Source organism: Magnolia sinica, chromosome 6 (assembly GCF_029962835.1).
Source record: "Magnolia sinica isolate HGM2019 chromosome 6, MsV1, whole genome shotgun sequence".
Taxonomy (NCBI): domain Eukaryota; kingdom Viridiplantae; phylum Streptophyta; class Magnoliopsida; order Magnoliales; family Magnoliaceae; genus Magnolia; species Magnolia sinica.
In genome coordinates, this window is record NC_080578.1 from 22,349,408 (window position 1) to 22,375,314 (window position 25,907).

The 25,907-nt window shown below is 39.7% G+C and overlaps 1 protein-coding gene across 2 annotated transcripts; it reads left to right on the top strand.

Moving 5' to 3' along the window:
• The first annotated feature begins 10,957 nt into the window (after positions 1-10,957).
• Positions 10,958-25,657, top strand: LOC131248527 (E3 ubiquitin-protein ligase XBAT33-like). Of its 2 annotated transcripts, none has more exons than XM_058248838.1 (11): positions 10,958-11,250; positions 11,398-11,664; positions 11,791-11,850; positions 12,602-12,673; positions 12,827-13,008; positions 13,662-13,822; positions 13,935-13,993; positions 14,130-14,176; positions 14,317-14,460; positions 17,591-17,682; positions 24,778-25,657. In XM_058248838.1, the coding sequence occupies exons 2-11, from the start codon at positions 11,488-11,490 to the stop codon at positions 25,314-25,316; spliced, it is 1,533 nt and encodes a 510-aa protein (XP_058104821.1). In that variant the 5' UTR covers positions 10,958-11,250; positions 11,398-11,487; the 3' UTR covers positions 25,317-25,657. The 2 variants fall into 2 exon arrangements, with proteins under 2 accessions (XP_058104821.1, XP_058104822.1); XM_058248839.1 differs by having other exon boundaries at positions 11,450-11,664.
• The last annotated feature ends 250 nt before the right edge of the window (positions 25,658-25,907 follow it).

Consider the following 25,907-nt stretch of genomic DNA (forward strand, 5'->3'; position numbering starts at 1 on the left):
TTTATTACTTGTTTCTAAAAAAAATAAATTCTAAAGTTAGAGCTTTGCCAAACTGTTTATTTTCAAGATAAGATTTCATTTTTCTAAAATAAATAAATAAGCTTTTATTGTAGAGATGCCAAACATTTCCTTTTTGGGGCCATTGAAATTTTAAATTAAGTTAATATTTGTGTTTTCCTTTCATCCATGTCCATATGGCATTATGAATAAGTTGAAAGAAAAATAAACAGCACATTAGGCCTTAAAAAGTTTTCAAGGGTGAGCATCATTATCCTGACTGTTTCCTGTAATGTGGTCAACTTTAGCTTTTGATATGGTTCAATGTTGGGCTCATGCAATAAAAATTAGCCGTAAAAATTGATGGACGTCATGGATAAGACACAAACATCCTCGGTGACCCCCACAGAGTTTACTAAGTACGCTTTACATGATGCATGGACTATACGTCCCACATACATGCGAGGTTGCCACGTGTGGTGCACGTAGCTGTGCATCATGCGGCTTATTAAATTCTGTAGATTTTAAATTTTTTTTTTCTTTTTATTCATGCGGGTAGACCTGGCATTATAAATGACGCAGGTTTCATGGCCAAAAATGTGGAGATCCCACCGTTATATACCTCTTTTTCCATTCAGCCCATTTATTTTCTAAAATATTAAATAGCAAGCTTAGGTTTCATTAAATGTAAGAGTTATCTGTAGTGTAGTGTGGTCCACTTCTTGAGTGTTGGATTTGATTCGTTTTTGGACTTGTACCGTAAAATGATATGAGAAAAGAGACGGACCGCATCATAAATAAGCATTATTGGTAGAGACGGGTAGAGATAGGATGTGATCTGCGTCCCAGATAAGATGCGGCTACTGGACGGTACAATGCATGCATGAAAATGATGTATTTATTTTATCCATACCATCTTTCCATTTTGAGTCATTATTTTAAGTCATGGGCAAAAAGCAAGGTAGATCCATATCTTAGGTGGACCATACCACATAAAAACAATAGTGATTGAATACTCACCATTAAAGACTTCCTAAGGACAGTGATATATTTGCTATCTAACATACTGATTAGGTCACAAAAACCTAGGTAAAGGTACAAAACAAACACAAACATTATTCAAAACTTCCGTAGCCTCTGGAAAATTTTAATAATGGTTGTTTAATCACCATTATTTCCCTTGGTATGGTTCACCTGAGCTCGTGATCTACCTATTTTTTAGATCATCCCCTAAAATGATATTGAAAAATGAATGTCCGGCGTGGATAACACGCATACATCATAGTGGCGCCACGGAGCACCGTCCACCAGCGACTCGCAGGCAACCGCGTCCACGGGGAGATGTTGAAAAGGAGATTCACCTCGCACATGCAAATATGCATTAGGGGCACATGGCCAACAAGTCGAGCTGGTCCCGTGCGTGTACGGGAAATCCATCTGCTCATACGCATGCAGTTACCCCACAAGTGTGCTATCCTGTGTCCTGACTTCAGGCCAGGGCAACCTTATGGTAAGCCTCACCTGATGAACGGCCTGGATCTCCACGTTAGCAACTGTTCCTCGAATAATCCCCACAAGATCTACTCGCGCGAATCAGCTCATCATTGAATAGAAAACAAAAACGAAGTCCGGTACCGAGAAACCAGGCTCCCAGATTTGGGAGCGGATTAGGTGCGACCCCGACCTCACGCAAACGGTGCAGCTCTTAGTGTCGGGCCACCTTCATGCATGTATTCTATATCCACACCGTCCATCCATTTTTTCAGAACACTTTTCTTGGATGAACTCAAAAATGAAGCAGATTCCAATCTCACCTAGACCATATCATAGGAAAAAGTGTTAGTTGGCTATTTAAATCTTATTATGGCCCACAAAAGTTTCAGATAAAGATGATATTTGTCTTTTTCCCTTCATCCGGGTTTATGTAACCTTATAAACAGGTTTGATGGAAAATAAACATTAAGGAAACATTATAGTGGCCGCTAGGAAATTTTTAATGGTGGAGCATTCAATCACCACTGTTTCCTAAAGTATAATCCACCTTAGATATGGATATGCTTCATTTTTTATGTCTCATATTAAAATGATCCAAAAAAACGGATGTACGGCATGGATATAGAATACATACATCAAGGTGGGCCCCATTGTAAGGGTTGCACCATCGTTGTTGCGACCAGGACCGCACCTAATCCATTACCTTCATACTTATTTATTTTCGGTGTTTGTTTGTTTGCTTGCTGTGCAAACATTGCAAACCGCTCTCGTACGCACAATCATCAGTAGCCCAACAAACCAACCGACTGTTTTAGGAGAAGTCAAATACTACAGAACAAAATTACCGTATTGCCCTTTCATTTCTTTTCTTTTCATTTCATCCCACTAATAATAATAATAATAATTCATAAGGTGATATTACGGAGATGGAAAATAAAGGGATGATTTTGGAATAAGAAATATTTACTAACCCTAATACAGATCATCCATGGAAAATAGGGATGGTCCATTGATCGGGGACACTCGGCCATCTAAATCAATGGACATTTGACGGTCCAAGTAAGTGTGCGTGTATGGCCCACCTAATGCGTTGGTTGCTCCAATTTTTCTGTGGGTGATCTCCATGGTATGGATTAGCACTTGGACGGCTTGGATTTTCTACCGAAGTGACACATCAGCGAAAATAAAAACATTGCATGTTAAGGTTCCATGCGACGCTTACTTGTGAATAGAGTAGTTCCAAGGTCTAAATTCGTTTCTGAAGTTTTACGTAAAGCAATGGTAGTGCTGTCAACGGGCCGGGCCTGGGTAGGTCTCGGCCCAGATTTTGAACTGTTTCTGTCCGGGCCTTCGGGCTAGAACTTTGTAAAATTTCACTTTTAAAGGCAGAGCCCGGCCCGTTGACACACCTAAGCGACATACGTAAGGAGCACTTATACAAGAAAACCTCACTTTCACATTTGGCAAAATTGCCCTTTGGATCAGCAAAAAATGGATGATATTTGATTGAATGTGCACCATTGATTCCATGGTTCAGTGATCCAGACCATCCATCTGTTGGGACCACCATGTATGGCCCAATGCATCGGAATGTAGAATCATTGGTCTTTTCCAGTGGGAATGTAGACTGTTGTTGTTCTATTCTGTTACCTTCCTGACCGTCTGTTTGCAGATGCAAAGTAAAAGATAGGTATGTCTGTAGATTTTCCAAGCATGGTTCAATATCAATCAGATATGGTCACGTAAAAATCATTTCCCTCTAAAAATCAATCATAATCATTAGATACGCACTGCTGAGGTCTGCAAAATTCTCTTGGAATTTTGATTTTGATTTTCTTTTCTGTTTTGTTTTGTTTTGTTTTGTTTTTTTGTTTTTCACTTTGATGACACTGCCCGAAATTGAAATAGTCAACTATCCACATTCACACCGAGATCCATAGCTCAAGTGGTAGATTGAGTGAAAGATACCTTGTTCCAGCACCGAAGTCTTGGCATTGATTCCCTAGTTGGGGTGGCTAACAGTGAAGTGTGATCTGACAGTGGGTGTACTAACAAGCTAAACTATCCACATCCAACAAACAAATGTCCATTAATCAGAGGATGGGATTTCTCAATCACTCTACCCTTTGGATGACGACCGACCTACATATGGTGGGTCTTGCAATTTAGGTGGTTTAACTTGAGTTAATGTATACATCAGTGTGGTGCCCCCGACTACATTCCTATATTATAATTGGTTTTCTCCTATATTTGGAAGCCGATTGTGTACTGAGTAAACTTTATAGGGACCATCTTGATTTATGTATGTTATCTATGCCATTCATCCATTTTTAACAAATGATTTTAGGGCTTAAGCCCCAGCATAAAGCATATCAAAAAGCTCAAGTGGAGCACACCACAAGAAACATTGTTAATTGAATATGTACCCGTGAAAAATTATTAGCGGCGTTAGAAGTTTTGCATCAATATGATGTTTGTCTTTTCTGTTCATCCATGTCTATGTGATATTATGAACAAGTTAGATGACAAATAAGCATCATTGTGGGACTTAAGAAGGTTTCAACAGTGGAAATTATCATTCCCATTGTTTTCTATGGTGTGGTCCACTTGAGCTTTGGATATGCTTCAATTTTGGCCTCAACCACTAAAATGAGTTAGAAAAATGCATGAACAACTTACATAAACGACATATATTCAATTTGAGCCCAATAAAGTTTACTCAATTTGATAAAAGCAAAGTGAGTTACGCACTGGGCAATCAAATTTCTCTTATTTAGATATCTACTTTAGCTTGTTATTGATGTCTTAAATATGTAAACAGTAGGATTTATCAATGTTATCGACAGATCACTTGTTGCCATCAAGTAGATGTCGATGCCATCGGAAAAAATTAAAAAATTCACATTTTATTGTTAGAACGTTTTGATGTTTTACTCGATATCATCAAAGAGATTTGATGTCATTGATAGAGCGTCGATGCCATCAAAGTCTCATCGAATGTGTCATCGAGTACACATGCAGAATTGCATAAGTGCATGATTTATTTCCTGTTTTGATTTACTACGTAATGTCATATATAGTGGGCATGATAAGAATTTGTGAAGTATTAGAGGAGTTTTAGGGTTTCTAATTCGTTACTAAGGGTTTTAAAGACATATTTTGGGTTTGCGGAGAATATCCGAGGTTTGTTCGAATCGGTAATCTCTATCTCTTGTAATTATTGTTTTCATAGTGCATTATCATCACTTTGTGTCACGGTTTTTTTTCCATAAGATTTTTTTCACATAAAATTTAAATTGTTTATGTTTAGAATTGGTTGTGCAATTGGTAGTACTTTTCTTGATTCATCTCTATGTGCTTTCGTGGCTACCCAACACTGCTCACCTAGTATGATTTGGAAAATCATTTTTCAAATGGATTAGTATATCATATAATACATTTTTTTTTAATTGTTCGATCGCTATTCATGGCTCAATGATAGACCATGTGAATTTCAACATTGAGGTAACAAGCTCAAGTGCCCATTTTAGTGTATGAGTGTAAGCATGCTTTTTTTTTTTTTTTTTAAAGATCCTTACTCTTGCGCAGGTGGTAGACTCCCAAGAGTTTCAACACCTGGTCAATGGTTCAAGTATCCAAAGGTGGTGAAATTCCACTAAAGCATGAGTGTGTGGGGGTGTGTGTGCGTGTGTTAAAAAAAAATGTGTTTAAAAAAAATGGCTAGTCTTTTGGAATTTCTAACCCTAACTTTCAAGGCAAAAAAAAAAAAAAAAAAAAAAGGAGGAGGAAAGAAAGTAAGAATTATTAGAGCTGGGGTTTCCATGTGCCTCAATCTTAGGCCTATCTTTTGTATCCTTGTGTGGTGATGATCAACCCTCCATCATAGCTCTGCATTTTCACAAACAGACAAACACATATTGAGGTTAATAGAAACTTTGTCGTTAGAAGCTGGCATCAAGTATCATATAGACAATTTATATTTGTCTTTCAAAGTTTAATTTGAGGATGTCTCTCACTAAAGTTGTTCATTCTTTTCACTAATTAACATCACGATCAGATTGATCATGATTAATATGTATGCTTTATCTTGAGGAAAGTGTTAGTAATAATATATTATTTGGACTGCATTATTTTTTCACATCAACACTATTTTTTTATAGAAGAGGGGAGAGAAGAAAACATCAGTACTAATTTTTCATAAAAAATACAATATGACTTAAATTCTTCTACATTGTAATATCATAGCCATTCAATCCCTGGCCATTTTCGAGCAAACATGGGCTATATCTGCAATTAGCTTAGTTGTTTTTTCTAATCCATGGATGAGAATTTTCTAATCAAGATAATTTTTTAGTATCCCTGTCTAACAAAGACAATCATATTAATGGTATGGATCATTAAACCATAGGTCCCACTTATACAAAGTCGAAGTACTCCAAATGGCTATATGGCCGAGTAGCGGTCCACGAAATCAGAGTATTATCACCATCCATGCTAGGGTGACTTAGAAACTGCCAAAGTTGTTTCTAAAATTGTGCATGGATGATGTGATCCCCAACATAGGAAACTTTTCCCATCGAGATCATTTACACAATGGCTTCTAGATGAACGATTGGATCATCACAATTTGGGTAGAAAGGTTCAGGAGATTGAACTTAAAATTGAGGTAGATTCAAAGCTAAAGTGGGGCCCACCACGATGTATGTGTTCTATAATGCTAGCTCAATTTAGGTCCCTACTGTTAGGGGCGGCTCTAAGGGGTAGGCAGGTGAGGCAATCGCCTAAAACCCCCTAATTATGAAGGCCCTATATTATAGCAAAATTAAAATTTCTTAATCATGAAGGTCCTATATTATAGCAAAATTAAAATTAAAAAGAAAAAAAAAAGTCTAAAATTTTTGAAATAAAACTTATTGGAAGGCTTACAAAATAAGAACATTTAAAAATTAGTTTACAACTTTGAAATTGAAAATAAAAAATAAATCCTAGAAACTAGCACTATCAATAATAACAGTCTAACTTTATCGTCTCTTTTCAAAATAATGGCATCATTCCCAATAAATTCTTCTCCTAAAACCTAGGACCACAACTACCTACGTTATTGCTAATTAAGTTCTCAAAAAATTAAATTCTAATGTCATTTTTCTAAATTAAATTCTAACTTCATTTTTCTAATGGTATAGTAGCATACCAATGTCTAATTAGATTATTAGTAGTGGATTGTTCTTTTTGCTAAACAGTAAAACAATCGCACAACACAACCGACTTTTTTTGTTAAGTAAAATAGCTTCTCAATCTCAAAGTATTTCCTACTTTTTTGCTAAAAAATATCTGCAAAACAACTTCTCCAATAATCGACAAATCAGCTTCTCAAAGTCTTGATTCGTTAGTTGTTGCTGCTTCAACAAATCTAAGATTTGTCAGGTTCTATTGTTGAAGAATTTATATTTCAATTTATTATTTATATTAATTAGTTTTTGTTTATCTATTATTATTATTTTTTATTTGTGTCAACTTGTTAATCTTTAAAATGACTAGTAGAAAATATGCATCTGGATATAAAAAAACTCAAGAAAAAAAAAAGGAGAATAGAAAGTTTAGTACAATCTTAAAAAGGGGCCCTTGACAAATATCTTGTTGATAAAGGGGAACCAAATTCTAATAAAGATAAATTAAATGGTTTAACAATTTTATCTATCAAAACTGATAAATTAATATGTGAATAACCAAGTATTAGGGGGACCAAATTCTAATTAAGATAAATTAAATAGTTTAACATTTTTATCTATCAAAACTGATTTATTAGGTAAACTTGAATACAAAAATTTAATTCGTAATTTTGTATCTAAAAAGGCAAGAAGCAAATTTACGATTTAATTTTGAATTAATTAAATTTTTTTATTTTTTAAATTAAAAGGCCTCATTTTTATGACTTGCGAGGCCCCCAAAAATGTTGAGCTGACACTGTCTACTGTTTCCTGTAATGTGGTTCCTCAATTCTAGATCTTATTCATCTTGAGCCCAAAAATGAAGTTGATTGAAAGCTCAAGTGGACCACACCACACAAAATAGTAGCATTAGGTCAACCACTATTGATAAGGTCACACCTGCCGACCTGAATGAAGGGAAAACAAGATACCAGCTCAATCCAAAAAATTTGTGGCTCCAAAAGTTTTTAATGGTGGGCGTTAAATCACCAATGTTTCCAATGTGTGGTCCATTGGAGCTTTTGATCTCAGGTGAGGATTAGCTACCGACAAGTTGAGTAGGGAGTCTCACTATTGAAGTGATGTAACCAAGTCCCGTGGCCCCACCGTAATGTATGTTCTGTATCCAGGCTGTCCCTTCATTTTGAGAGATCATTTTAAGGCAAGATCCAAAGAATGAGTTAAATCCAAAGCTCCAGTGGACCTAACATAGAAAAAAGTCGGACAGTGACACCTACAGTAAAAACATCTAAAGGCCACAAAAGTTTTAGATCAAGCCGATATCTGTGTTTTCCCTTCTTTTATGTCATCATGTTGGGCCTTAGGATAGTTTTAATGGTGGGAATCACTTACCCTGCTATTTTCTGTGGTGGGATCCAATACAGATTTTCTGCTTTATTCTTTGGCTCATGTCCTAAAATGATATCTCAAAATGGATGGATGGCGTGGATACAACACATGCACATACATCATAGTGGGTCCATAAAACTTGGTGATGTCACTTCAGTAGGGGTCTTGCTACTCAACCTGTCAGTAGCTAATCTGCGCCCTTTGATCTCCTTCAGTTTTGGGCTCATGCCCAAAAATGACATGGCAGAACTGGTGAATGGCGTGCGTGAAACACATATACAACGGCGGGTCCCACAGTGCCCAACACCACCGTCTGGTCACGCTGCCACTAGCAAGGTGGCGTGTTCGGTGCTCTGTGGGCCATTTCATGATGCATGTGTTTTCTCCACGCGGTCCATACATTCTTAAAGATTATTTTAGGGCTTTATAAAAAAAAAATAAAAAATGAGGTATATCTAAAAATCAGTTGGACTACACCATGGAAAACAGTAGTGATTGAATGTCCACTATTAAAAACCCCTTGGGTCGTACATACCTGTATGAAGGTAAAAAAGAAACATAAGCTTGATCCAAAACTTTTGTGGGCCTCAGGAAGTTTTAATGGTAGGCGTTCAATCAACACTATGTGGTCCACTTGAGATTTGGATCTACCTCGTTTTTGAGCTCATACCATAAAATGATATGGAAAAATGGATTGATGGCATGGATGAAACAAATACATCATGATGTGTCCCACATAACACCGACCACTAGCCATTGGCTAGTGGCAGGGTTACTAGCCAGTCCATTTCCGTGGTCACCACCCATTCCGGTTCCTTTACCTGGAGCTATTTGGGCAGGCCTATTTTCTAGGAGCCCAGATTGGTACTGAGTCACTCACTAAACTCGGCTGGGCCCACTCATGATGTATGTAAGCTGCTAATGCATACTGACTAAACTCGGCTGGGGCCACTCATGATGTACATGCCTTATCCACACGGTTTATCCATTTTCTAGCTCATTTTAGGTCATTAGCTCAAAATCGAAGTATATACTAAAGTCAAGTTAATCACACCACATGAAACAGTAGAAAATGAACACTTGCGGCGGAAAACTCCATAATGGCTCAAAAGTTTTGGATCAAAATAATATTTGTATTTTCCCTTCATTCATGTTTGTGTAACTTATGAACAGGTGGGATGACAAATAAACATCATTGTGGGTCCTAGGAAGGTTTCAACGGTGGACTTCATTATCCCCACTGTTCCCTGTGGTGTGGTCCACTTGAGATTTGTATATACTTTAATTTTTGGATCAAACCCTAAGAAGCACTGATAAAAGGGATGGACAGTGTGGATAAGACACATACATCATGGGTGGGCCCCACAGAGTTTACTCAGCCTACTGAGTTACTAGGAAGGGTTGACAAATAAACATCATCGTGGCCCTAGGAAGATTTCAACGGTGGATTTCTTTATCTCCACTGTTCCCTGTGGTGTGGTCCACTTGAGCTTTGTATATACTTCAATTTTTGGCTCAGACCCTGAGAAGCACTGATAAAAGGGATGGACAACGTGGATTAGACACATACGTCATGGGTGGGCCCCACAGAGTTTACTCAACCTACTGAGTTACTCAGGTAGGTTTGACAAATAAACATCACTGTGGGCCCTAAGAAGGTTTCAACGGTGGATTTCAATATCCCCACTGTTCCCTGTGGTGTGGTCCACTTGAGCTTTGTATGTATTTCAATTTTTGGCTCAAACCCTAAGAAGCACTGATAAAACGGATGGACAGTTTGGATAAGACACATACATCACAGGTGGGCCCCACAGAGTTTACACAACCTAGCGAGTTACTCAGCCCGCAATCCGCGCCCATTTTCGTGACTCTTATCTGTATCTTTTCTTCCAAGTCCGGCGCCTCGAAAATCTCGCCTGAACGATTTTTGTGTGGCCTCCGGACGAGCAGCTCGAATCCCGTGTACGCGTGCCGCGAGTACTCGACTCGACTTGTCACGTCTTCAGTCGAGTTGGGACTCGCCCGAGTTTCGAGTTAATCGGCTGAGTTGTGTTTGACTCGTTCGTGTGACTTGGTTTCTCGACCGAGCATTAGCGTAATTTCGTAGCATTCACTGGCAGGCACTGGCGTAACCGTATTGTGCATCTTTTCTCCCGCAACTTTTTGCACGTGTAGGGAATCCTATCCGTGCAAAAGTCACCAAGCACGAAAGATGGATGGATCCGATCATGAAGCAGGCCATATGTTTTTATTTTATTTTATTTATTTTATTTTTAAAATCTTTGTCAGATCATCAGTCGGATTTGATGGAATAGCCTATACAATGATCAGATCAGCTTTCTTCTCAACTTATGTAATCTCCAAGATAAGGGTACCTTTTAATGGATCAGATGCGCTAAAAGTGTGATACGTGTCAAAAAAGAAGGTGCAATTTAGTAAACTTACGATACTCAGTACAGTACCTGATTATTTCTCGTTTGCAATTTCGGCAATTTATTTTTGAAGCACATTCATCTAACGACTCCATGTATGGTGTGGAAAAAATAATGATTGTATCGGTCTATAATTTCGTCATCACATCATCCTAGTAGGGATCATATAAATTCACGGTTTGGATAGAATATTCCCATAACGGTGGGTCCCACAGTAGAAAACAATGGAGAACCATAAAAAATCCAAATTCAAGAGGTATCCTACATAATGGTTGGATTGGCTGAAACTTTGATAAATAGAGACACCCTTCTCAACAGGTTGGATCACATAAAAAAACCCATGCGGGCTCTACATCAGCAATTGTATGGTAAGCTTATTCTACAACGATTTGTAGGGAACCGGCTTCAAAATGAATTTCTTCCGGATAAAAGCAAAGGGTATTTTAGTAATTTCAGAGAGTGGCATGGACCCGTCTCGGCCCCACTACAATAAAATCGTCGAAGAGAAATTGCAGGAGCAAGAAGAAGGGCTTGCGTAGAGGCAAAGGGAAAGTCGTTCTCTGCTCTTTTTTACCTTCTCTTCTCAGCAACAGAGACGAGCGAGGAAACAGAAACATTCATACAAACACCATTCATGCGTGTATATACAGTAACCGTCGCTTCCATCTACCAGATGGGAATGTGATATATGCATCACATGACACGTCATCACGCCAACCTCAAACTGAAGAAGAATCCAACTTCGTTACTCTCACTTGCAATCTTTCTCGGTTCGTTTTAATAATAATTATAATATTTATTTTATCTTTTGTTTTTGTCGTTTGAATTCGTTCGAGCAGTTGACCTAAAAAAACCCTATAAATAACAGCGAGATTTCATTTCATTTTGTTTTGTTTCCATTTTTTTGCTTGTTATAGAAGATCTTTTCATTCAAGGGCTGAGATCTTCTCTTCCTGTATGTGATTGAAGAGGTGTAGGCTTTGATTTTGAGATCTTTTCTTTTGGAGATGGGGAATTCGTTCGGATGCTCGGCGTCAGGGGAGCGTCTGGTTTCAGCGGCGAGGGATGGAGATTTGGTCGAAGCTCGGATGCTTCTAGAATTCAATCCTTGCCTCGCACGCTACTCGACCTTCGGCGGCCTCAATTCCCCTCTCCATTTTGCCGCCGCCAAAGGTCACAATGAGGTATTTTTCCTTAATTTCCCAATCTTCTTTCGCTTTGATGGTTTTGCAGTGTGTTTTTTATTCCATGAAGTTTGTTTGTTTGTTTGTTTGTTTTTTTTTTTTTTTTTTTTTTTTTTTTTTTTGTAGATTGTGTCGCTATTGCTTGAGAACGGCGCTGATGTAAATTCAAGGAATTACTGTGGTCAGGTGTGGGGGAACTTTCATTTTTGCTTGTTTTAGATTCATTTGGATTGAAATGAAGAATAAACGGAGAATTTGGAAATGGATTTTGTTAATAAAGAAAAGACATTTACTTCTATTTTTTGACAACTCCACCCATCCATGCGGACATATTGCCATGATCGGATTGCAGTTTGTGCAATTCATCAGAAGAGAAAAGGGGTTGTATCGTCGAACAGGGGGTGTAACTCATCCACCATACACATGTCACGTATTCATGCGAATATGGATCATCCAAATCATGTGCCCCAACACGGATTGTGCATAGCCTGAAAATCATATTGATTGGATGGTTGTAGGTGTCCAATTAGTTACCATCACATTGGCAGTTAGCTGTCCAAATTTAAGAGGAAAAATCAGATGGTTAAGATCATCTAATCAGTGTGATTTGGGCCTGCTCCATCTATAATGGGGCCTGCAAGTTGGGTGCACTGGACTGGCATGCGTGCATGCCATATGTAGGTGGATGAGTTGCAGTTTTGTAGTGAGGTGTCTCATTTAACCATGGCACGGGGATCCATAAGAAATATGTTAATGTGCTATGAATTTCTTTAAATTCGGCCTCTTAAATTGCAATTAATGGACTATCAAAATCTGTCCCCCCACCCTAAATCAGCATAAATGCTCGAATGATAATTTTAATGAGCACCCTTTGATCTACATGTTTCTAAACTTCTGACTTTAGTGCTTTTTTTTTTTTTTTTTTTTTGCATTGTAGACTGCGTTGATGCATGCATGCCGATACGGGCACTGGGAAGTAGTGCAGACTCTTCTTCTATTCAGAAGCAATGTATGTTGTCTTTCCTGTATCTCTATGTAAATTCCGGGGCTTTTTTTTTTTACCAGGTTTTGCCTCACTTATGATATTCATAGGCTCTTTTACAGAGTTTTTTTTTTTTTTTTTTAAATTTTAATTTTAATTTTTTTTAAACATCTATTCCAGGTTACAAGAACAGACTATCTTAGCGGTAGGACAGCTCTGCATTTTGCAGCAGTGAATGGGCATGTAAGGTGTATAAGGCTCGTAGTTGCCGACTTTGTCCCAAGTGCTCCCTTCGAAGTGCTTACTTCCGCAAATAATGGTGATAAAGGCAATGGTTCTTTGCACCAAAGATATGATCAACTGTATGCGGTTTGTTTTCTATTTCATGTTTCTTTCTTCCTTGAAAGAAGAAATGTACCAAGTCTGAATTGCACATAATTTTAAATGCCAGTAGAAGAAAGAAAAGAGACTGGAAGATTGTATGCCAGCCAGGCATTCATCTGCTGGCTTACACTATGTGTGTGCTCTGGCTGAAAAGTAGGCTGCTGTGCTCGTCAGGTTGGCAACACATGTGCTAAGTGATAAAATGTTTGGTTAGAATAACTTGACCAACTTTCTACTTTCAAGATGCATGCATGGCACACCTGATGGGTGGTCCAACCTGATTCTTGGGTCATGGCATGTTCACATAGGACTCCTGCCTGATGAAAGGTCCAGATCTCACAAGTTTGCCAAGCTCCCACATGTACTGCCAAGGCGATTCTGTTTCCTCTCATGTGAAGTTCTTCTGCATTCTCTAGCTTTTAAGTGTAAAGAGAAGAAAGAAAAGTGGAGATTGGAAGACTATATTGAGTTTATTGTTTATGTTTATACTAAAATAAACTAGTCAATATATTGTGTTTTATAACTTTTGGGTATCGTAAGAATATTTCAAGTCTCACCGTCATCTCTGCTACTGATTTAGTTTTGCTGAAGAAGTCACTGTTTTAAAACGAGCTGCTTATTGTCAATGCAGTGCTCTCTCCAAGTTTGTAAACAAGGCAGCGGATGGCGGTATAACTGCTCTTCATATGGCTGCATTGAATGGGCACTTTGATTGTGTACAGTTGCTACTCGATATTCATGCAAATGTTTCAGCTGTGACCTTCCATTATGGCACATCGATGGATTTGATAGGTGTGTTCCATTATGAGATGTCTTGATACATTTCGAGTAAACAAGTCACTGGTTTCTATGGGTCCTATCACTTTCTAACACAGTTTCTTTCTTTCTTTTCCGTTTTGGGCAGGAGCTGGAAGCACTCCTTTGCATTACGCTGCATGCGGAGGAAATCTCAAGTGTTGCCAGGCATAGCTACTAGAACCAGTTTTTCCCTTTAGTTATTAAGAATGCTGTTTAGCAGTTCGCATGATTATTGGGATTTGATAACACCCATTTGATTGTTTCTTTTGAGTTTGAAAGGATGGCTATTATCTTTGTGCAGATTCTTCTTGCAAGAGGTGCAAGTCGGTTGACATTAAATTGCAATGGGTATGTTGTCCATGCTGTCTAGATGAAATTCAGATACACTTCCAGTGGTTGACGTTGTTAATCTGTTACAGATAGTACCCTACTTATAAATGAGAATTTCATAGTTTGACATGCTTAGTGAAATTTCAAATACTTTTCAGGTGGCTGCCACTTGATGTTGCTAGGATATGGGGACGCCATTGGCTTGAACCATGGCTGCAACCAAATTCTCATTCGACCTTGCCCACTTTTCCTCCATCAAAATTTCTGTCTTTGCCTCTTATGAGCATACTTAATATAGCAAGGTACTTTCTTGATTATTTATTCCTGTTAATCTGCAAATGACTGTTGGTGCAAGTTTCGCTTTCTGGGTGGCATGTCTGTGCACTCTAACAATATTTGCTGCCCATTAGATTTTTGTTAGATAAATGCTGTAACCATTTCTTAATAATTGGACTGGACTTCTGTCAAACCTGGAAGAGTGGAGAGGAAGCCTAACGGTTCTCATTATTCTCGGTTTATGGAAGAAATGTCTATTGTACAAAGAATACAATTAACTAAGGATCGAATGACATAAATGTCCTTACACAAACAGAGAGAGGCTAAAATAATTACCCCTACAGCTTTAATTAGAAGACATTTGTACATGTGCCGATACCCTCTTAAGTGCTGCTGTTTTCATTATTCTCGGTTTATGGAAGAACTGTCTATTGTACAAAGAATACAATTAACTAAGGATCGAATGACATAAATGTCCTTACACAAACAGAGAGAGGCTAAAATAATTACCCCTACAGCTTAATTAGAAGACATTTGTACATGTGCTGATTCTCTCAAATGCTGCTGTTTACCAAAACGAGGAATGTATGGCTTGTGGATGTCACGCCATGATAAACAAAATTCATTATCTGATGCAACTGGTTGTACATGTGATGCAATTGATCAAGGGATTAGATGGTCCAAATAGATGTCAGTCTTCAATAACTGTGTAGGAAATAAACTGACAGGATTTCCCTCAAATTATGATTTATGGCAGCAAAAATAAAATTTGCAGCGGGTTGGGGGTTTGAATAGTTAATAAGATGAGGGAAAGTAGGTGTAATGGCAATGAAGAATTGCACTGCTTAGGAGTGAGTTGTTTCAAGTTGAAGGCTCTAAGGGCAAAGGGGAAGGCCCAAAAGGATGTAGGTGGAGACAGTAATAAAAGACTTGATGCCCTATCGTTTAACTGAGAATATGGATTTTGATAAGTGGAATGGTGGATCAGGATTCATGTAGCTGACCCTAATTAGTTGGGATAAGGCTTTAGATGAAGAAGAAGAAACCGTATCGTGCAACTAGAGGGATTTTACAGCATTAAAAAATAAGTACTGGATGAATTTCCAGCCCTCGGTGCAACATTGTAGCAACTGCCCCGCCCCCTCCCCCCAAAAAAAAAAGAAGAAGAAGAAGAAGAAAAAAGAAAAGAAACACATGCACACACACAGAGTTGGGAAAATACCAAAGGCATCCGACATGTCCTATGTGAAACTGCAATCTGGCTGGTTCTTGGTGTGAAATTTATCCTGCTGGTTTTCTCCAAAAGGAATTCTCATCCACAGACAGGAACAAAAGTGGTCCTGATGTTACCCTAAAAATAGAGTGACCAACTGAAATCTAAATCCTAGAACTTATCAAAGTTTAATAAACTGTTTGAGGCCATGTAACATCTTCTAAAGGTTGTGAGCGACTAGAGGAAGAAGAAAAAAAGAGCTGTGATCGATAACATATGAGACGTGCTGGAATCAAATAGCCAATGTGAACCTGAAATTTGGATGCAGAAGTTCCACTCCATCTGAGCAAGACCAAGAGAGAGCTTACCACAGATATCATGACCAGGACCAGCCTAACTGAGCAGTTGTGAGCTAGGCACAGAGTAGCTGAAAGATCATTCTTTTAAGGCACAGAGAAAAGCATTAGTAGCTTGTTTCTTGCCTTTTGGTTTCATATGTTTATACCTGTAGGTTGTGACAGAAGTTGCAGATAAAGCACACTTTTTAGACGTGCTGGGGTGCAAAAAAGTCAGAACAGGCGACATAAGCAGCACCATGTGAAGAGCATTAGCAGGATCTGAGGGAGGTGGAGTAGTATGGTGCTGATTCTTTTTTGTTATAACATCACCAAGGGCCTCATAGACTGGGCCAAGGGCAGTTAACAACCACCATAGTACATACTCAATATGAAGATGCATCACTAAAATGAGACAGTGATGATCATAGTACGTGGCAAATGCCTAAGAGAGTCCTTATTGGGGATGTACAGAGTTCTCCCATGGTGGATAGAGATTGATATGGATGTTGACATCACCGAACCTTGATTCACTGAAAACAAGTCTTGCTCAGATGAAGACTGTTGTGGTGACCTGCCCATACATTCTCAAGATGCACTTTCATGGATGCCACTGCAATTTACTAAATATGATGGAGACTTGAGTGAAGTCAAATCAGTGAGTTATTATGGCAATCTTTATGACACTAATAACTACATTGTTCACTGATTAGGGGTTCACATCCAGGTACTCAATAATGGTAATGGTGGCTGTAACAGTCACCATCATTACTGTTATTTTACAGGAAAAAAAAAAAACTATCGGCCCCATAACGGTCATTAGAGGCCATTTTTTTTTTTCTGTAATGGCTGTTACAGCTCCCACAGTTACCGTTATGTAACCGCCATTAAGTAACAATTTTTAATCCCTTGGTTCACATTGGATTGATGGTGGCAAGGTTTCTTAGCAATGTTTATGGAGTGGGATCATACTTCATGTGGATGAGATTTGGTTGGTTGGTTTACCACAACAGGTTTTTGAATAAGAGACTTGCTGAAATGCATCTTGTGGTGGTCATGGTGAATATGAGATGTATACCTGGAGGCAACTGATGAATCAGCAGATCCAAAACAAATAGCAATGATAGCTTCCAAATGGGTTTCAGATTCCATGATGGCCCTTGATGGATTAATGGGAAGAGCAATCGCAGCCGAAAATCTTGTCCTGGTTCTGTATTTTCATGAGATACTAACACAGACGGATTAACTTTTCTCATGTAGTTGCCAAAACAAAATAATAGAAGGGCAAAACTAGTTAAACCTTTAAAAAACAGAAACCTATCCAAAATACTGAAAAAACAGAAATACCCTTGAGGGTCTGCAATAAATGATAAGGTGTATGCTTTGCATTTTTCAGTAATCTAATTGCAATGCTTTCTTCAGTGTTTATCCAAAAATACAAATCTGAATATTCTTCTCGAGGCATCAACTGATCCACTCTTTGCATGCAAGTTCCATCTTGTGTTGTAGAAGCCAAGCTTAAGAAATCATTCAACAAGAATTTTGTATTTAAGGTTATTTTCACAAAGCTTGTATGGCGCATGATCATTGCATGGGTTTTCTCTGCAGGGAATGTGGGTTGCAATCATTGACGGCCTCCTCCGATGATAGTGATATTTGTGCTGTTTGCCTTGAGAGAGCTTGTAGTGTCGCTGCTGAAGGTTTGGTCTCTTTCTTTTCTACATCTTGTAATGGACTTAACGATGCAGGACAATTAACCACTTGCTCTAAAAGCTTGAATTGATAGAGCATGGTGAATCAATCCTTTTATCTCATATCCCATGGGTTAGGACCTCTGCCGAACCCCCCTTGTCGGCCCCACTTCACATGGGTTCCTAATGCAGGATAATTAGCCACTTGGTCTAAAAGCTCGAACTGATAGAGCATGGCGAATTAATCCCTTTATCTCATAGCCCAGGCCCCACATCTCATGGGTTAGGATCTCGGCCGAATCCCCCTCGTGGGCCCCAAATCACATGGGTACTGCCTCACATGAGCCACCTGCCTTACACAGGTGGGGCATTGGTTATGCTTCACACGAGCCGCCTGCCCCACATGGGTGGGGCCTGCCTCACACGAGCCACTCGCCCTGAGTGGGCTCCTGCATCCCACAGGCAACCCCACTCGAGCCCGGTGTAAAAATGCCCCTGCATTAATCATTATCGATAATGAGTCTTGAACACGAGACCTCCCGTTCTGATTCCAATTTGATGTAGGATAATTAATCACTTGCTCGAAAAGCTCGAACTGATAGAGCATGGTGAATCAATCCCTTTATCTCATATCCTAGGGCCCACATCTCATGGATTAGGACTCCGGCCGAACCCCCCCTCATGGGCCCTAATTCACATGGGTTCCACTTCACATGAGCCACCCATCTCACACTGGTGGGGTCTGCCTCACACGAGCTACCCACCTCACACGGCTGCCCACCCCGAGTGTGCCCTTGCATCCCACATGTCACCCCACTCGAGCTCGGTGTGAAGATGCCCCTATATTACTTAGGCCTTGCAATGGGTCAGGTTTGGTACGAGTTGAGGTTTGCCCAACCCATTTAATAAATGGGTCAAGAAATATGGCCTTAACCTAATTCGCTACTCATGACTTGACCCAACTTGCTTAAAATTTCTGTAGTTTGAATGCAAACTAACCCCAACCTGTTTAATTGCAGTCGGGTTAGGCTTAGCCAACTCACCAAACCCGACCCATATACTAATTCAATCCATCTTATCAGGCTTCTTCACTATTCTTGGAGTTTCATGTGTATGGAGCTCACTATTACATGCTTATGGGATTGGGTTTTTAGTGACACATGTATGTTTCATCTCATCCACGCATTCACAGAAGGGCAATCACGCATATATTAGGATTCTTTTGTTTTGGGTTTTAGGTCAAGTTATTTGGCCCAACCCATTGACCAATATATGGGTGGGTCAGATCGGGTTGGCCCAAAGCCAAGCCCGATTGATAATCTAAATAGGCTCCTTTTTTGGTCCGAGATTTACTTGCAACTTGACCCCGATTCGGCCCAAACTTGGCTTAGAAGCGGGTTGGGCCAATTGCCATGGGTCAACTTGATCCATTCCACCCTAAATGGACTTGCACTTTTTTTCCTCATCTCCATGTTTCCTTTTTCTCCACTGCAATATGCAATATTGCTTTTGTTATAATCTCACATGGACATTAAAATCACCACTAGTCCGCTAATAGTTAAAGATGCTTTAAAAAAAATAATAAAAAAATTCTTATGTCACTTCTGATGACATTTTTTTGACGTTTGTCTTTTCTTTAACTGTAACATCCCATTAAATATATATATATATATATTTGAAAGGTAACACGATTTTATCATAGAGAGGCAAAACCAAAGAACAACCAAAAGGCAATTACAAGATAGACCAAGAAGAGGCCGAGATAGGACATTTATATTCGAGGCCTATATCATTACGTCCATTTCAGCCCCCTCTTAAAAGATCTCTAAGATTAAATCACTTTTTAAAAAAAAATAAAAAAATTGGAAACAACATTTATTCCTTTCTCTTCATAAGAACCAAATGCCTGCCAATAAAGAAAATCTCTAGAGTATTCCCCCTTTCTTCCTAATCCCACCCCCATGCCAAGATAGAAAGAGACGCTCAATAGTTCCCAACATCACCACGACACTTCAAAGATTGCCAAGAACCTCTCCCGTAACTACCGCTGTACACGAGTCGAGTTGGCTCGATCAGCTCGCTCAACTTGACTCGGAAAAGCTCGATTCGCCTTGCCTCGAAATTGGATTTGGACTGAGTCGAGCTAGTTTTTGGAGCTCGAAAAAAATTCGAGCCGAGTTTGAGCTTGCCTGGGCTCGACTCGACTCGGATCGAACCTCAACTCGAATCGACTCGGATTGAATTGGCTCGGTGACTTGGTTATTTTGATATTGATGCTGCTCGCCGAGTGTTTGATGAAATGACTCAATGAAGTGTTGTTTTGGGTGCATACATTCTCCGCGGGATCGGCTGGTGGCCAGGAAGGAATGGATACGATATAAATCACTACTTAAAAAACTTTACATTATAAGACTGCCCTCATATCTTGATTTTGATGCTGCTCGCCGAGTGTTTGATGAAATACCTGTAAAGTGTTGTTACCGTTTTTCATTCTATGAGAAATCGAAGATGCACTCTGTGTTTGAGAAAATGTCACAGGCTCGAACTGGCTCGAGTTGCTGATTGAACCGAGCCGAGTTGGTCAGACAGGCTCGAGGATCGAGCCAAGCCGAGTTCGAGCTAGGGTTATCTATTGGCTGAGCCAAGCCGAGCTGTGCCAAGCTCGACTCAGTTTGACTCGTGTACAACTCTACCTGTAACTCACGAGCAAAGGGACAACGAATGAAGAGATGGTTAATCAATTCCACTTCCTGCATGCATATCATGTAAACATTTGTGAATTACCATCTTCCTCTTCTGGAGATTGTTAGCTGTTAGGATCTTATTCCTCCCTTCCAATCATGTAGGGACTGCAAATGGTGCTCTTCGGACAAAGACCCTAGAATCAACTTGTAGAAAGAGCTGATTGAAAATCGACCAGATTTCTGTTTGTTCCAGACCCATGTATCCCCAAGTCCTAATGAAGGACCAATGGAATGCAGCCTCTCAAGCAAATGAGAAAGCTTTTCCACTTCCCCTACCAATTGATTTCTTCTACATGGAGGGATCCACACCACTTCATTACCTGAAACTGAGTAGCATCCATTAATAACGATATTCGCTTCTGGGGTTAGCCTAGCTAGCCTCGGAAAATCATCTCAAAGCACCCTCTCACTTGTCTAAGCATTGTCCCAAAATTGAATCCTCGAACCATCCCCTAATGACAAACCAATTACTTGAGCCTATTCCAGTTTGATAATCATCTTCCACATTGTTGAAGCCCTGTAATAGTAAGAATCTTTTGTCCACCACCCTCCCCTAACACTATACTTTCTTGCTTAAGGCTTGCATCTCACTTCATAATGGAGCTTATTTTTACTTCAGACACTTGAAAAGAGACATAAAATAAAGCGGCAAATTCAAATCAGAGGTGCTTACTTTTTCACACTGGCAATTTCCTTTTGAATATTTTTGTAAGGTTGTCCCATAATTGCTTCACAACTTTACTTTCGCTAGCTTCTCTATTTTTATTTTTTTTAATTATTATTTTTTAAAGACACAGGGTGTCCCTGCCCCTTTTGAGGTGAGACTATTCCTTGCGGATACACGCGGTTACCCACAACCACTTGTATCGGGGTAATGCCGAGGATGGGAGTCGAACCCGCACTTGTAGGGAGCAAACCCACGGTGATGGTCTCTTGCCCAAACCTCGTTGGGTTCGCCAGCTTCTCTGTTGCCTCCTTAGTAATACCAATGCTCAAGTACTCGTTTTTAAGGATGTTCACCTTCATGCCTAACACCACTTTGAAGCACCTAATAATCTTCCTCAAGCTATACACCTTGACTTCTTCCATATTGCAAAATGAATAATGTCATTGGTAACTGAAGATGGGATATCTAAAAATCTGCTTCTTCAACCTTGAGCTTGCTAATGAGAACCATCTACATACCTTTATCCAAAATTTTGCCCAGGGCTTCCACTGCCAGCTAAACAAAAAGGGTGAGAGCGGATCTCCCTAATGCAACCCTCTCGATGCCTTGAAGTACCCATTGGGGGACCTGTTAACCATAACCGAGAACCTGTCCGACTGAATACACTCCTGTGTCCATGACTGCATCCCAACTGACTGAGTATATAATTGAGGAATTCCCAATAAACGTGATTGTACACTTTCTCAATGTCTAGCTTATTGATGACACCCTTTTTTACCTTCCTTATAGTGCGAGTCGATGCACTCTTGAATTGTCTACGAGCTACAGCTGCTCCCTGGGCTTTGGAAATGATGTTTGTAATTAGTAAGTGGGATCTGAAGGCCAATATTTTAGTTAGTATTTTGTAAGGTCCTCCAATAATACTAATAGGCCTAAAATCCCTCAAACTTTTGTTACCCCTTCCTTCTTTGGGATTACAGCAATAAAAGAAGCACCCAATTTTAGTGAAAGCCGACCTCTATCATAAAACTCTGCTATAAAGCTCTAACAAATTGGTTTTCACCAACTCCCAAAATACCTGAAAGAAATTTATTGGGAAATCCATCTGGCCACGTCAACTTTACCCAAAGCATCCATAGCCGCTTTAATTTCCTCCATAGAGAATGGTTTTTTGAGAACCTGAACCTCTTCATCAGAAATAAGATCGAAGGACAAATTATCAAGCTGCAGTTGCACCCATCTCTCAACAGCAAGGAGATAACTGTAGAAATCGACAATGACTTTGCGCACCTGGAAGTTTTCCTCTACCCTTATCTTGTTCACTGTCACACTATGGATTTTATTATTCCTAACCTTGATGCTAGCAATGTCATGGGAAAACTTCGTATTCTTGTCTCACTCTTTAAGCCACATTGCTCCTGACCGCTGCCACCACTTTATTTTTTTTCTTCCTTTAGCTGGTTCATATAATCTAAAGAGAGCTTCTCTGTCCTCAATTTCTCCTCCTCCGACAACTCCATCCCTTTTTTATATCAAGTGCTTGAATATCACGATTCACGAAGGAGAGTGTATTTGTTTCTCAAATCCCCAACACCTCCTTCCTCCAAGAGCTGGTTCTACCTGCAAGGAGTTTAAGTTTCTGAAGGAGAATGAAACTTGCATGTCCATCCACTGTGAAGGACGAACGCCATTTCTTCACCAACTCTGGAATCCCTCCACTTCCAATCACATGAGCTCAAATCAAAATGGCCGTGGACCCCAATCATCCTCCTCCACTTCCAATGCTATTGGACAATGGTCGTAAATTGGCCTTGCCTTGGGAGGCCTCTCTGCTGCACCAAGGGGAATTTCTCTGCCCACTTTATGGAGATGAGAAATTGATCAAGCCCGGATTTAACTACCCTTTATTACCCATTTGTCCAAGTAAATCTCACATCCCCCATCGGGATATCGACGAGATCGTTCCTATTGACCCTATCCGATGACCCCCTCATGCTTCGTGTCATGCAGCCCTCCTTGGATTTCAAAGGAGAATACACATTAAGGTCACCTCCCAAATACCTATGTAGACACCATTTTTTTTTTTTCCAGAATGAATCCAATTCATCCAACAGGTGAGCACACTGACCAGGGCTATTTGGACCATACACTCTTGAGAAAACCAATCTGAATCCCAAAGCCAAGTCCTTGAGAAATCATGGACATGGGACAACACTCGACATGGAAAGGTTCATTGGCCAGGTTGAATAAAAGAGAGAGAAGCTCACACATGCCTGGGCTGCTTAACTCTTCCATTCGAGAATTACTCCCATTTAATAACTCTACACAAGTGGGTTCTTGAATGTATGCCTTCGACATTTTTCCAGCCCTGATGGCTGGCTGGCCATGTGTCACATCTGCAGCTGCTTCCCCGCCACCTGCCCCCTGACATAGGCATGTGGCCATCCTCCAACTTTTTTCCATCGCTATCATAGCATTTCATGTTACGAGAGTTCATAGAGAAGCCTCTGAGACTTTTCTTTTTCTTCATTCCTTGTGATAGAAAATTTGCAGTAAGCTACAGCAATAGTGCACATGATAATTTTGTGTGCAGGTTTAGGCTAGAAATGTGGTTCCAAAATTGGGATGCTGGGAGAATGGTTTAATTTCACAGGTCTCTTTGCACATGGAATCCTGAAAATCTGGATTGTCTCAATCCTGATTTTGGTGGGCCTGTGCCCTATACCTCAGATTTGCCTCTGTAAAAGTGCTATTTTCTCTTGACTTAATCACAAACATTGTCCATTTTAACCCTTTTTTTTTTTTTTTCAAAACTTCACATAATTGTGATTAAGCGGGGAGCATTGCTTTAGCAGATGGCACTGCTTTAGCAGATGTGAATCTGACTTGGGGGTAATGGGGCACACCAAAATTGAGATTAAGGCATAATCTGATTTTGCATGATCTGTTACCCAAATGAACTACTGATATCAGATGTGAAAATGAACATCAGACAGAAAAGAATACTAGTTGAAGGAAACCAAAAACCACCAATACTCTTGCAACAGGAGAATTATTTATTCCACATAGGTGTTATCACTTCACAGAGCTGATGATTGTTGAATAATCTAGCAAAATAAAAGAGTTAGTCTTAGACTAACCATCATCACAAAAACCAGTAAATGATGTGAATACTTTTCAGATAAGCACTCTCTGGATGCTTCTTCCACAAACTTATCATGAGAAAAACCTGTTGTTCCATCCAGCATGTTTGATGCGAACCCATGTTTTGGAAGACAAGCACATCTGATTTGGTATGATGAGTATCTAAGTTCCTCTGAAATCAGGGTGAAAAATGTGGAATTTTAACTGTCCACCTTTACATATTAATAAACCATTGTTATGGGGCCTGTTCAAATTTTATACCTATCCAATCCATTTTGTTACAAATGGGAGAGGGAATGAAATGAATTAATAAAAAAAAGGCACCCTTTTAATGTGTTCCCACGGGGGATATTTTGTGTAAAACAAACTACCAACTTTTTCGGATTCACATACTTTCAGATCAAAAAGAAAGAAAAAAAAAGGGATTCACTCCGTCCAAACAGTTTCTTGCATCACTACCCCAAAAATGTAGAAATTCATCTTAATACTGCTTATTCCTGACACAATGCACCATGAGCTGAGTATTAAGTTATCACTTGTTTCTTTCAGGTTGTAGCCATGAACTCTGCGCAAGATGTGCACTTTATATTTGCTCGACCAGCAGCATCACTACTGAGATGGTGGGTCCACCTGGGTCAGTTCCATGCCCCCTCTGTCGACATGGTATAATTTCTTTTGCAAAATTGCCTGGTTCCCCCGTGAAGGAGCTTGAGCTAAATCTAGCCCTCGGATGCACCCCATGCATGCTCCACGCCTGCGATCCAGACCCTCCACCAACATCTTGTCTATCTGAGTTCCGCAAAAACCGCATCGCTTCGGTCTCTCCCGACCTTTTCTGTCCCGTCTCTTGCAGCCCATTCCCTTCTATTGCAATTCCCTCATGCACCTGCAACGATGATCCGTGCCCATCTCTTGAACCCCCAGATGGAGAAACACAAGACCAATCTCCTCGGCGCTCGCAGGGCGTGTTGGGGGATCGTGATAAAACGGGAGGTCCAAGAATTGAGAAGACAAGCTGCTCGAGTATCTTTTGGAACAGAAGAAGCTGCCACAGAGAGCATCAGTGCAATTCAGAAATAAACACTTGATTCTCTCGTGCCTGTGAACAATCATATTCGACTAGGGAGAATTTTGATGGGAATCAAATGGTGGGTTTTATGCTTAGTTTCTTTGTTGGCTGTCTAGTTCTTGATATGATTGGTTTGTTGGTTGTTTTTGGCTGCCACCTTAGTCAGCCATTTCCAAGTTGCTGGGTCCCAGACATTTCAGATATGGAATCCAGGCAGGTTTGAACATAGAAGCCTTCGCCGCCTTTAGATTATTGTAAGGGTTTTGGAGAAGGGTTTGTGAGATTTTGTATGCTGAAGTATATATAGACTACTTGTAATTGAATGCTCTTATTGAAAAAAGCAACAGGTTTAGTTTTACTCTGGTTGGTTGATAATCTTTTCTCAATGCAATTTTCCTTTTCTTTCTTAAAAGGAAATTCAACTGTTTGAAATTGTCATTTCTGATTTTGATTTATATGCAGGACCATAGTTAAATCTCTTTGGTTGTGTTTGGATGCAGAACCGAATTGAGTTGGAAACAGCCAGTTTAATCGAGAATTCACAAGAGTCGATGTTTTCTCATTGAAGTTGGGTTTCTTTCAGGTCCAACTTGAAGTTAATGTAAATGCA

Bases quoted from the DNA above. Each gene is read 5' to 3' on its own strand.
- LOC131248527 (XM_058248838.1), top strand. From the start codon at position 11,488: ATGGGGAATTCGTTCGGATGCTCGGCGTCAGGGGAGCGTCTGGTTTCA. The intron at 11,665-11,790 runs GTATTTTTCCTT...TTTTTTTTGTAG, and splicing joins CCGCCAAAGGTCACAATGAG to ATTGTGTCGCTATTGCTTGA. The intron at 14,461-17,590 runs GTACTTTCTTGA...TTTTCTCTGCAG, and splicing joins AGCATACTTAATATAGCAAG to GGAATGTGGGTTGCAATCAT.